This window comes from Aquarana catesbeiana, linkage group LG01, assembly GCF_042186555.1.
Source record: "Aquarana catesbeiana isolate 2022-GZ linkage group LG01, ASM4218655v1, whole genome shotgun sequence".
Taxonomy (NCBI): domain Eukaryota; kingdom Metazoa; phylum Chordata; class Amphibia; order Anura; family Ranidae; genus Aquarana; species Aquarana catesbeiana.
Window position 1 is genome coordinate 954,019,811 of NC_133324.1, and position 14,099 is coordinate 954,033,909.

The following is a 14,099-nucleotide window of genomic DNA, read 5'->3' on the forward strand; positions in this document are numbered from 1 at the left end:
GCACCCATGCCCCAAGCCAGTGATGGTAACCTTGGCACCCCAGATGTTTTGGAACTACATTTCCCATGATGCTCATGCACTCTGCAGTATAGTTGAGCATTATGGGAAATGTAGTTCCAAAACATCTGGGGTGCCAAGGTTCGCCATCCCTGCCCTAAGCCAACAGCCCAAATGTAGCTCTCAGGTGCGGATCGGCCCAGGAGGGCATATTACAGAACATTTTTAATCCAGCTTTTTGGAAATCTCTGCCCTGATGACAGAGAACAGGAAAGGAAGGTGTTAATGCTGCTCCAGTCCAATGGGCAAGTCACATGAGAAGAAGCAGCGGTGTGAGGTGCTGCAATGTACAGACAGATGTCTCCTCGTGGTGATCAGGGACACATCTTCCTGTGTGCGGCCAGCCATGCAAAGTGATAACATCTGCCTGACTGCTCCCTTCTGGGTCCCTTCCTACTGAATTATGAATTAAAGGAACACCTTCTATATGCCCTGTGTGCATGCTGATCCTGAACTGGAAGAGGTCTACACATGAGATTTCTAGTTATATAAGAAAAGAATAAATGTATTCAGTTCAGTGTCACGATCTGTTTACAATGTGTATGGGGCCCTCTGCTAAATGTGAACAACATTTCACTTTGACTGGGGCCACCTGTCCACTGAGACTCTCCTTACAGGACTATTGTTGTACTGATTCCATGGAGGCACCAGAGAATCCACTGCTGCCACCAGAGGATCTCTTCATCTGGAGACAAATATGTCCAGTTTGATGCTGAATCTGGAAGCCAGGAGGTCCAGACCTGCCATCCTCCACTTGTGACACAGGTCCAGGAACACTTGTGGAGAAGAGACGCTTGAGAGGGGATATGATTTCAATGTACAAATACCGTACTGGTGACCCCACAATAGGGAGAAAACTTTTTCGCATAAGAGAGTTTAACAAGACTCGTGGCCACTCATTAAAATTAGAAGAAAAGAGGTTTAACCTTAAACTATGTAGAGGGTTCTTTACTGTAAGAGCAGCAAGGATGTGGAATTCCCTTCCACAGGCAGTGGTCTCAGCGGGGAGCATTGATAGCTTCAAGAAACTATTAGATAATCACCTGAACGACCACAACATACAGGGATATACAATGTAATACTGACATATAATCACACACATAGGTTGGACTTGATGGACTTGTGTCTTTTTTCAACCTCACCTACTATGTACTATGTAACTTGTGGGTGTAGGGACCATTCCCCCCCATTCCAGAAGCTGCCAGCTGAGGCAGTCGGCCTGCCATTTGTCTACACCTAAAATGTAAATAACAGAGATGGCTGGAACATGGAGTTCTGTCCAGGACAGAATCCTTTATACCTCTCGCTACAGCAAGTCTTCTGGTTCCTCCCTCATGGTGGATACACAGTATCTCACAAAAGTAAGTACACCCCTCACATTTTTGTAAATATTTTATTCTAGTTTTTAATGTGACAACACTGAAGAAATGACACTTTGCTACAATGTAAAGTAGTGAGTGTACATCTTGTATAACAGTGTAAATTTGCTGTCCCCTCAAAATAACTCAACACACAGCCATTAATGTCTAAACCGCTGCCAAAAGTCAGTACACCCCTAAGTGAAAATGTCCAAATTGGGCCCAAAGTGTCAATATTTTGTGTGGCCACCATTAGTTTCCAGCACTGCCTTAACCCTCTTGGGCATGGAGTTCACCAGAGCTTCACAGGTTGTCACTGGAGTCCTCTTCCCCTCCTCCATGATGACATCACAGAGCTGGTGGATGTTGGAGACCTTCCACCTTCCGTTTGAGGATGCCCCACAGATGCTCAATAGGGTTTAGGTCTGGAGACATGCTTGGCCAGTCCATCACCTTTACCCTCAACTTTATTAGCAAGGCAGTGGTCATCTTGGAGGTGTGTTTGGGGTCGTTATCATGTTGGAATACTGCCCTGTGGTCCAGTCTCTGAAGGGAGGGGATCATGCTCTGCTTCAGTATATCACAGTACATGTTGGCATTCATGGTTCCTCAATGAACTGTAACTCCCCAGTGCCGGCAGCACTCATGCAGCTCCAGACCATGACACTCCCACCACCATGCTTGACTGTAGACAAGACACACTCGACTTTGTACCCCTCATCTGGTTGCCGCCACACACGCTTGACACCATCTGAACCAAATACGTTTATCTTGGTCTTATCAGACCACAGGACATGGTTCTAGTAATCCATGTCCTTAGTCTGTTGTCTCGTGTATCATCTTTAGAAGAGGCTTCCTTTGGGGACGACAGCCATGCAGACCAATTTGATGCAGTGTGCGGCGTATAGTCTGAGCACTGACAGGCTGACCTCCCCACCCCTTCAACCTCTGCAGCAATGCTGGCAGCACTCATATGTCTATTTTCCAAAGACAACCTCTGGATATGACGCTGAGCACGTGACCTCAACTTCTTTGGTCGACCATGGCGAGGCCTGTTCTGAGTGGAACCTGTCCTGTTAAACCTCTGTATGGACTTGGCCCCCAAGCTGCAGCTCAGTTTCAGGGTCTTGGCAATCTTCTTATAGCCTAGGCCAGTGATGGCGAACCTTGGCACCCCAGATGTTTTGGAACTAAATTTCCCATGATGCTCATGCACTCTGCAGTATAGTTGAGCATCATGGGAAAAGTTGTTCCAAAACATCTGGAGTGCCAAGATTCGCCATCACTGGCCTAGGCCATCTTTATGTAGAGCAACAATTCTTTTTATCAGATCACCAAATTTAAACCTGCTCCCCATTCACACCTGAGACCTTGTAACACTAACAAGTCACATGACAACGGGGAGGGAAAATGGCTAATTGGGCCCAATTTGGACATTTTCACGTAAGGGTGTACTCAGTTTTGTTGCCAGCGGTTTAGACATTAATGGCTGTGTGTTGAGTTATTTTGAGGGGACAGTAAATTTACACTGTTATACAAGCTGTACACTCACTACTTTACATTGTAGACAAGTGTCATTTCTTCAGTGTTGTCACATGAAAAGATAGAAGAAAATATTTACAAAACTGTGAGGGGTGTACTCACTTTTGTGAGATACTGTAAGTCACTGCTGTGGTGTTGTTTGACTAAATTCTGATTGGACGACCCTGTGGTCAGTATCTATCATTGATAGAACAGCCAAATTGTTCCGAGCTCCAGAACGTTGATCAGGAGATAAGATTCCTCTGACAACCTATGGTCTAGGACTTCTCCCCAGCCTTTCAGGGTGACATCCATGGTTAGGGTCTTCCAAGTCATTGGGAAAAAGGATTTCCTTACCTCCAGAGCTTGATTTTTGTACAATCAGGCCAGAGGCAATCTGGTCTTCAGTGTCAGGCAAGTTGGTTTGTCTAGAGACCGAACTGACCGTCCCACAATCACATAATGTTGTGAGGCTGACTGCCTCATACAAGGCTAACATCAAGTCCTGAACTCTCATATAGAATCACAGAGCTGGACAGCTCCTTGACTGTAGCGTAGAGTCTGAGAGCCGAGAGTCAGAAGTTTTTTCTGAGGAAAAAATATATTGGCCTGAGCTGTGTCTATGATAAGATCCATGCAATCTTTGTGATGTAGGAGTGCTGAATGGAGTCCTTATGTGGATGTGTTTTGATGAAATGGGTGGTTTGTGGGTCCTAGAGGCTGCTCACCAGCAACTGTGGGGTCTTGCTGGAACCCCAGAGGTATTCATTCAAGTTTTGAATGGATGGGGCTCCCATCCTTTCAAAACTTCTGTGATAAGATCCAGATAATCCAAGCAATGTATCAGCATCAGTGCATATTTCTGAAGGTTTAGACCAGGCATCACTAAATGGCGGACAGTGGTCCAGACCCGGACCGAGTGACAGTCCTTTTTGGGTCCCCACAGCCAAGCCATTTAGCTGCCTGTGTGTCCTTTCTTGCTCCTGCCGCTGCTGTCATCTTCACAGCAGGGTAAAGGGTGAGAGGAGCGATCGGTCTGGATGGAGGGCGGGAGCTGCCCCACTTTTCAAGTTAACAAGCGGCCGACTGGTTGTTATGACACAGGACAGAAAAAAGTTGAGATAGATTGAACTAGGGGTGGGCCAACATCCCAATAATAGATGAAAGGAGCAAGGTTCCCCCTTGCAGGACTTTAAGGGCCCTGGTAGTTGTAGACCAACACCAAAGAGTACAAAAATATAATAAATTACATATGTTTTTTTTTTTACATGACAAATAGTAAAAAATAATTGACATGAAACAAGCAAAAGAAGAACGTGGCTGTTTAAGTTACAAATCAACATAACAATAGTAACTGAACACTGCTGGATGTCCTGGACCACCCTGATGCAGAGACAGAGTCCTGGAAGCACACACGTCTCTGCATCTAGGTGGTCCAGGACCTTCAGCAGTGTTCAGTTACTATTGTTATGTTGATTTGTAACTTAAACAGCCACGTTCTTCTTTTGCCAACGGTGGGGGGGGAAATCACACACAATCTGGTGGCTGCAGCCCCCGGGATTGTGTGTAAAACTGACAGGCAGACTCCTGTCACTCCGCTGCCGCCCAATTGCTCGCACACCCCCCAAGTACCGGTGCTCCCCCCCGCCGCGGCGCCCTGCCATGCTTACCGGGCTCCGTTTGCCCATAAGCGGGCACGGGATGTCCATGGCAGGTGCCGGCGGGTCGAGGGGAAGGAGAAGAGTGGGCACACGTCCGCTCTCCTCCACTTCTTCATGTGACCCGGAAAGCAAAGTCTCTGACGTCACTTCCGGGTCAAGCTCTCCGTGTCCCCGGCTCACTTTGCCAGGAAAGGATGTTTTGTAAAGCGATCTGCATTGCAAACATTCAGTGGAATACAGGGGAGACATTGGGGGTCTTTTAGACCCCGCATATCTCAATAAAGAGAACCTGTCAACTAAAAATTTGCAAAAAAATAAAGTTACACGCAAGCACATAAAATCCCCCCCCCCAACATTTTTTTTGAGGCCCCCCACAGATACACAAGCACGAACGTAAACTAATGCGTCGGGGCGCCTACGCGTGAAAACGTTGATTGCGATACGCATGTTACATATCGCCGCGCACGCCGGAGTGAGAGCAATATTTCTAAAACAAGACTTCCTCCTTAACACTAAACTGATACCCATAGGGGGCTTTTGAAGCGTCGCCTATAGAAATTATAGGGTACTGAAGTTTGACACTATTTCACGGGCACACACAAATTTAAGGTTTGGCATGTTGGGTATCTATTTACTCGCTGCAGCCTCGTCTTTTACATTTTAACAAAAACGTGGGTAATATATTGGTTTTGTTTGCCCATAAATTCACGTTAGTATGTTTTTCTTACTGAAATCTTGCCTTTCCTAGACCTTTGCGGTAATATCGCGTGACATAAAAAATTGCAACTACCGCTATTTTATTCTCTAGGGTTTCTGCTTTCAGAAAATATAGAATATTTGTGGGTTTTTTGTGTAATCTTCAGGACTAAAATGATTTTTTAAATATGTGTGCAAAAACCGCAAAAAATGGCTCTGGCATCGAAAAGGTTAAAGCCAGCGGGCAACAGATGCAGCCTCCACCCAGGTACGTATGATTCTAAAGAAAGACCCAAATCCCATACTTCTCTTTTAATTATAAAAAAAAAATAATAAAAAAAAAAACAAAACACAAACAAGTGTCCAGGCGCATAAACAATAGCCTAAATAGGTAAAGGAAATATTCAAGGCAGCTGCTCTTCCCAACTCATGAGCAATGAGACGAACAAAAAAGACCAACAAGGGAAGACAGCGCTGGACTCAAGTAATAAAATAAGAGCGGGCCTCTGGTGAATAAAAAACAAATCTTCTATTCCATGAAGGTGGGGAATGGAGTGTCGGGTATACAGCAGCCTGAGGAACATGGAAGTAGATCAGAACTGGGGCGCCTCCAGGTACTCAGAGTCACGGCCATCTTTACCCGCTTCAGCCCCGGAAGATTTTACCCCCTTTCTGACCAGAGCACTTTTTGCGATTCGGCACTGCGTCGCTTTAACTGACAATTGTTCGGTCGTGCGATGTTACGCCAAAACAAAACTAATGTCCTTTTTTTTTCCAACAAATAGAGCTTTCCTTTGGTGGTATTTGATCACCTCAGCGGTTTTTATTTTTTGCGCTATAAACAAAAAAAGAACGACAATTTTGAAAAAAAAAAGCAATATTTTTTTACTGTTTGCTATAATAAATATCCCGAAAAAATAAATTAAAAAAAAACAAAATTTCTTCATCAGTTTAGGCCAATATGTATTCCTCTAAATATTTTTGGTAAAAAAAATTGCAATAAGTGTATATTTCTATTTTATGACATTTTTTATTTTATTTATTTATTTATTTTTATTGTTTAGATGGACTTGTGTCTTTTTTCAACCTGACTTACTATGTAACTATATTGATTGGTTTGCGCAAAAGTTATCGCGTCTACAAAATAGAGGATAGTTTTATGACATTTTTATTATTAATTTTTTTTTTTACTAGTAATGGCGGCGATCTGCGATTTTTACCGTGACTGCGACATTATGGCGGACACATCGGACACTTTTGACACTAATTTGGGACCATTGTCATTTATACAGCGATCAGTGCTATAAAAATGCACTGATTACTGTGTAAATGACACTGGCAGGGAAGGGGTTAAACACTAGGGGGCGATCAAGGGGTTAAGTGTGTCCTAGGGAGTGATTCTAACTGTGGGGGGGGGATGGGTTACCACTGACATGACAGCGATGACTGCTCCCGATGACAGGGAGCAGTGATCTCTGTCATGTCACTAGGCAGAACAGGGAAATGCCTTGTTTACATAGACATCACCCCGTTCTGCAGCTCTGTGACACAATCGCGGGACACCAGCGGACATTGAGTCCGCGGGAGCCGCGGGCACGGTCACGCTGTACATGGCGGGCGCGTGCCCACTAGCCCTGTAAGGGTACATACAGGTACGCCCATTTGTCCACCGCTGCCATTGTGCGTGCAGTGGTCGGCAAGTGGTTAATATTGATTGGACCCTGGGCAAACATTTTCTTGGGCCCTGCCAAATCCACTTGTCAACTATTTACAGGCAGTGTAGGCTCAAGGGGCAGCTGTTTTGGGCCCCACAACAATGACTGGGCCCGGGGCAGCAGCCCTTTTTGCCCTGCTTTAAAGACAGGCCTGCTCAGAGTTCTGATCTACTTCCATGTTCCTCAGGCTGCTGTATACCCGACACTCCATTCCCCCACCTTCATGGAATAGAAGATTTGTTTTTTATTTATCAGAGGCCCGCTCTTATTTTATTACTTGAGTCCAGCGCTGTCCTCCCTTGTTGGTCTTTTTATAAAAAAATAATGCATTTGCAGAATTTTTGATTTCCTGAATGCAATAAATAGTAGTTCTGAAAAAAAATGAAGGAAAGCCATGTAAAAAAATAAATAAACACATAACACTATGCATTCCCTTAATGGCAAGGTTACTTTAAGCTCCCATCTTCACAGTGGATCTATTTAATACATTTTCACGAACCCGCTGCAATTCACAGAAAGATTTCTCAGGCAGTACCAGCCTCGGACACCCTTCTTCTACTTCCTGAACTCACCAGCAGAGGGCAGTCACAGACAGGCGTTTGGCTTTATCGTACTGAAACCTCCATAGCGGCAGAAGCGTTCCTTCTTGTTCCCTGAAATCATCGGCAACATCTTCAAAGTACTTAAAGTCTGAAGACACAAGAGAAGTTGTTAATAGAGCGATGTCACTTTAGGAACTTCTGCACGGTCCCCACAAACTACAAATCCCAGCATTCCCCTACCAGATAGAGAGCACATGACACATTCTTACACCCCTGATACAGCGTATACTAATGTCAGGTGTTACAAGGAAAGTGTATTCTCCAACTCTTATATACACTATATTACCAAAAGTATTGGGACGCCTGCCTTTATGAACTTTATTGCCATCCCAGTCTTAGTCCGTAGGGTTCAATATTGAGTTGGCCCACCCTTTGCAGCTATAACAGCTTCAACTCTTCTGGGAAGGCCGTCCACAAGGTTTAGGAGTGTGTCTATGGGAATGTTTGACCATTCTTCCAGAAGAGCATTTGTGAGGTCAGGCACTGATGTTGGATGAGAAGGCCTGGCTCACAATCTCCGTTCTAATTCATCCCACATCTGTTCTATCGGGTTGAGGTCAGGACCAGTCAAGTTCCTCCACCCCAAACTCGCTCATCCATGTCTTTATGGACCTTGCTTAGTACACTGGTCCAAATCATTTGGTGGAGGGGGGATTATGGTGTGGGGTTGTTTTTCAGGGGTTGGGTTTGGCCCCTTAGTTCCAGTGAAAGGAACTCTTAAGGCGTCAGCATACCAAAACATTTTGGACAATTTCATGCTCTCAACTTTGTGAGAACAGTTTGGGGATGGCCCCTTCCTGTTCCAACATGACTGCACACCAGTGTACAAAGCAAGGTCCATAAAGACATGGATGAGCGAGTTTGAGGTGGAGGAACTTGAGTCCTGACCTCAACCCGATAGAACATCTTTGGGATAAATTAGAGGGGAGACTGCGAGCCAGGCCTTCTTGTCCAACAGGTACAAACAAGGCCAAGGATAAATCCAAGGGAAAAACCAAGCTTAACTTACCCGCAGACAACCAAATAACCTAAAAGTATGCGTTAAAAGCTTGTCTCATCCAACATCAGTGCCTGACCTCACAAATGCTCTTCTGGAAGAATGATCAAACATTCCCATAGACACACTCCTAAACCTTGTGGACGGCCTTCCCAGAAGAGTTGAAGCTGTTATAGCTGCAAAGGGTGGGCCAACCCAATATTGAACCCTACGGACTAAGACTGGGATGCCATTAAAGTTCATGTGTGTGTAAAGGCGGGCGTCCCAATACTTTTGGTAATATAGTGTATTAATAGTATACTTGCACCCTACTCGGCACTTTTTTGGGCATTCAGACGGTACATAAGCAGTGTGTACATGAAGCTTTTACAAGGCGTTTGCAGAGTCTTTAGTTAGGCTTCAACAGTTTTCAGAGGCAACGCCGCAACTACCCCACAACTTTGTGCAATTGCGGAGCGGCAGTGCAGGTTTTTAGGGATTAAACATAATGCCTCCTCACCGCCTGTCAAACACCTTCTGAAAAGTGATGCACTGTGGATCGCAATTCAGGAGGGCATCTCAAATGTAAACAAGCCCTTAATGTTTTTGAAGCATCTTAAACCCTGATCATAATGGGAGTGCTGGCTTAAAGCATTTGTTACCCAAACATTTCCTATTCCTGATATGTGCCTGCTCTACCATGTATGAGAAAGTCTCCTGTTCTCCTTGTATTGCTTCCTCTATCTGAAATCCCCGGTGTTCCTGCCAGTCCCTCTGATTTCCTATTACAAACTGACCACACTAAGCAGGAGAGCACATCATGGTCAGTTCTCTAGTTATGCTGGGAACTCAGCCTGAACTCCTGCAATGATCAGACTTGTCCTGACACCCCCCCGCTGCACAGAAATTCACTGGCAAGCTCAGTGTGCTGCTGAACAAAGTATATCCCTCTATAGTGTGTACTTGTCTCAGTCCAGAGCACTAAGTGTAATTTCTGTCTGCTGCCTCCTTCCTCTGCTATCAGAGTGAGTCATTTCCGACAGGTTTTCCTGACACCAAGAGAGAAAAGGTGACAGGGGAGGGATCTCCAGCTGATTGACAGCCTCAGCTCTGTTCCTGTGTGCTGTGTGACGGGAGGCGTGTCCCTTCCCTCCAATCAGCTCTCAGAGCTCTCCTCACTGATGTCATTTAAGCTCTCCATCGCCTTTTTCTGAACACTTAGACAAGCTTTATAATTCAGCAATTTGATATATGTAGAGAAGAGAAGACTACAGATCAACAGGTACAACTTATGTAGGAGGATTGGTTTAATCTCTGTGTATCACCTGAGGCCAGTCACTTCACTGGGAATATGGAAGGGTTTACAACCATGTTACGTATAAACAGGCTTATTTTTTTGTAGTGTTTTTCATAAAGGTGATAAGAGTAGCATTAGTCAGAAGGAATTGTCACGTGGTGATACGGTTTTGTCTCTGGATCAGAATTTCAGGATTGGAAAGAAGCTAAAGTTGGCGCACATCTGTACTTTTTACCAACTGCCCCATAAGATGATCATATGGTGAGGGTTTATCATATGGTGACTTGCATTCACTATCCTGGCTGTAGGATACCCAAGCAGAACTCTATAGTCCTTGATGGCTCTTCCTACTATGGGTAACCTGCATCTATCCTCCTGACCATGGGATACCCAGGAAGATCTCTAAAGCTTGAGGCCTCCTCATTGGTGAACTGCATCTACTGCCCTGCCCATTGGATTATTGAGTAAATCTCCTTAGTCCCTGAGACACCTTCCCCATATGGTGACCTGCGTCTACCATCTTGGCCATGGGATACCTGTGCAGATCTCCAAAATACCTCATCTTATGGTGGACGACACCTACTATCTTGAACATGGGATGCCCAAGCATAAATCTATAGCCCCTCAAGCCTCTTCCTCATCATATGGTGACCAGCATGTATCATCCGAGCTATGGGATACTGGAGTAGATTTCTATGGTCCCCGAGGCCTCCTCCCCATCATAAGATGACCTGCATCTACCGTTCTTGCCATGGGATACCTGAGGAGATCTGACCATATGGACCATCCTGACCATAGGATAACCAAGCAGATCTCTAAAGTTCCCGAGTACTCCTCCTCCGTATATGATGACCTGCATCTACCATCCTGGCCATGGGATACCTCAGATCTCTATTGTGCCAGGGGGCCTCCTCCTCCTCATCATCATATGATGACCTGAATCTACCATCCTGGCCATGGCATACCTGAGGAGATCTTTATAGTCCCGGGGCCCTACTCCCCATCATATGATGACCTGCTTCTACTATCCTGGCCATGGCATACCTGAGGAGATCTTTATAGTCCCGGGGGCCTACTCCCCATCATATGATGACCTGCATCTACCATCCTGGCCATGGCATACCTGAGGAGATCTTTATAGTCCCGGGGGCCTACTCCCCATCATATGATGACCTGCATCTACCATCCTGGCCATGGCATACCTGAGGAGATCTTTATAGTCCCGGGGGCCTACTCCCCATCATATGATGACCTGCATCTACCATCCTGGCCATGGGATACCTCAGATCTCTATAGTGCCGGGGGGCCTTCTACACCTCATCATCATATGATGACCTGAATCTACCATTCTGGCCATGGCATACCTGAGGAGATCTTTATAGTCCCGGGGGCCTACTCCCCATCATATGATGACCTGCTTCTACCATCCTGGCCATGGGAGACCTGAGGAGATCTCTATAGTCCCAGGGGCCTCCTCCTCATCATCATACGATGACCTGAATCTACCATCCTGGCTCCTCCCTATCATATGATGACCTCCATGTACCATCCTGGCTATGGGATACCTGAGGAGATCTCTACAGTCCCTGAGGCCTCCTTTGCATCATATGGTGACCTGCATCCACCATCCTAACCATGAGACACCAAAGCAGACCTCTATAGTCCCCGAAGCATCCTCTGTATGTATGTATGTAAACAATACCTTGTGTGATATCATCAAATGTGTTCTGGTTCACCATCCTTTCCATGATCTTACTAGACTTCATTACTTTGCTGATGTCATCGCTCTGCACCAAAAACAAAAGGAGTCAAGATACACAATCATAATGTAATGGAATCATCCTTCGTATCCTAAGCATGAAACTGTACAGAAGGTGAGGCAGAAGACCGCTCAATGAACAGATACAACTAAAGAGAACCTGTCTGCAGTAAATACTACACAATTTACTGACAGCACCACAAGATTCTGGGTGTGCTCAGTAAACAAATACCAAGAAGAACTTGGCAACCCAGCCCCCGATATCCCACAATGGATTGTGTGCACCTCCATGACATTGTGAAGCAGTATATTCTATACTCTGCACAGGGATGGTGGGCATCCCTCATAATGGGCACAGCAGGTGTACAGACCCCGGAACTCAGCACAGGAATGGTGGGAACCCCTCATAATGGGCACAGCAGGTGTACAGACCGGGGAACTCAGCACAGGGGTGGTGGGAACCCCTCATAATGGACACAGCAGGTGTACAGACCCGGGAACTCAGTGCATGGATGGTGGTAACACCTCATAATGGGCACATCATGGTACCTACCTGAGATTCGGTAGTGGGTAGCTTCTTCCTGGAATGGTGTTCATCCTCTTTCTTGCTTGCCGGTGCTTTCTGCTTTTCTTTCATCTTCTCTTGTTTCTGTAACTCTTGTACATAGGCATCATGAATTTCCCACTGAAATAGAACAGAGGAAATCAAACAAATCTCCAATACCGCCCCTTCATCCAACTCATCCATGACAGTATGAAGGTTTATGATCTTTGCTGTACCATGTTGCTATCATTGTATTACATATACCGCTAATGTCTTGTCTACATTTTACTGCAATCCCCTCCTGGTGAACCACTGCCGAGGTAAAATCTTACATACGCATTGCATTGCTACCAGTCAGGTCAGATGTGACCCATAGACTTTCATTGAGAGAGAGGAGTGATGAAGCAGAAGCACTGTGCAGCAGTACTGAAGAAGAACCTGGATATGTTATAATTCCAATATACTGTACACTAAAAGTATTTGCTCACCCCCCCCTGCCCCTTCAGTCAGACCAGCTGCCGTACACACGCGTCAAATGTAGGCCGGTTTCTATTGAACCGACCGAGATTCGGCCCGTGTGTACTAGGCTTAACTGTTTTGCTGCCAGAGCCGTTTTTTTGCAGTTTTTGCACACATTTAAAAATTTTTAGGCCTGAAGATTACGTAAAATATTTATACTGTATTTTCTGAAAGCAGTCACCCTACAGATTAAAATAGTGGTAGTTACAACTTTTTAGGTCACACGATATTAGAGTAAAGGTTTATGAAACAATATTTCAGTAAAAAAATACACCAAAGTTAATTTTACAGCACAAAACACAATAAATGACTCAGTTTTTTGGTAAAATATAAAAAGATGAGATTGTGCCAACTAAATTGATACCCCACATGTTAAGCCGTAACATGTCCATAAAACGCAGACAAACTTTGGCACCCTCTACTTTCCATAGGAAATGATTTATTGGCCAATTCACACTGAAATTGGCCATTTCTCTATGAAATCTCAGAATAACCGGAGCAAATCACCACTCCGGCCACTCCGGACACTTCATTCACTGCAATGTCAGAGCGGCACAATGCGCTAAGCTGCCTGACATTGCAGTGTGACTCTGGCTGGTGCGCTGCGATAAAATGCAGCATGTCTGCATTTTATCGCAGCACTCTGCGGGGGGGATTTTTTTTTTCTTCATCACATAGGAGACAAGAAGTATCTTAAAAGAATTTTCTTTAATGAGACATCAGCAGTCTAAAAGAACACTCAATGAGCTTCTTCCCCGGCCACACTAGCTGGAGGAAGTGACACCAGGACCCGGGAAGTGAAGTTTTACATGTTGCTTCTGAGTTAATAACAGGAAGAGGAGATCAGGAACAGGCATTGACTGATCTCCCTTCCCTCTACCTGGAGGCACCCACCATGCAGGTCCGGGGACTACAGATGGGCGAGAGACCAGCATGTGATCGGGAAAGCATAGGGAATGCTGCTGACAAAATGCATAGCAAGATTAGTGAAGGGATTTTAGACACCATCAGGTCTGTCAAAGTAGATGTACCGTAAACCTTTACTGAATGTCATATACTGTAGGTACAAGGGCGTAGATAAGGGGGGAAGGTAGTGCTGACAGCAGTGCCAGGCCTGACTCCTGTACTCCGTACATTACTCACTTTGACCCCTGCTCACTGTGCATTGCGCTCTCTTGTCCCCTGACCTCTGCCCACTCTCCCGACCTCTGCCCACTCTCCCGACCTCTGCGCGACGTGCGCTCCTGACCTATGCACTCTGTGCTCTATGCGCTCCTGACCTCTGCACTCCGTGCCACGTGCGCTCCTGACCTCTGCACTCCGTGCCACGTGCGCTCCTGACCTCTGCACTCCGTGCCACGTGCGCTCCTGACCTCTGCACTCTGTGCCACGTG

The 14,099-nt window shown here is 45.6% G+C and overlaps 1 protein-coding gene across 1 annotated transcript in view; it reads right to left on the reverse strand.

Moving 5' to 3' along the window:
• Positions 1 to 14,099, reverse strand: part of DNAI1 (dynein axonemal intermediate chain 1) — a 241,688-nt gene that overhangs the window by 203,161 nt on the left and 24,428 nt on the right. Inside the window, exons 10-12 of the mRNA XM_073611715.1 lie at positions 12,196 to 12,327; positions 11,586 to 11,670; positions 7,581 to 7,698 (exon numbers count right to left, since the gene is read on the reverse strand). Coding sequence (XP_073467816.1) covers positions 7,581 to 7,698; positions 11,586 to 11,670; positions 12,196 to 12,327 — 335 coding nt within the window. The remainder of the gene's footprint in view (positions 1 to 7,580; positions 7,699 to 11,585; positions 11,671 to 12,195; positions 12,328 to 14,099) is intronic.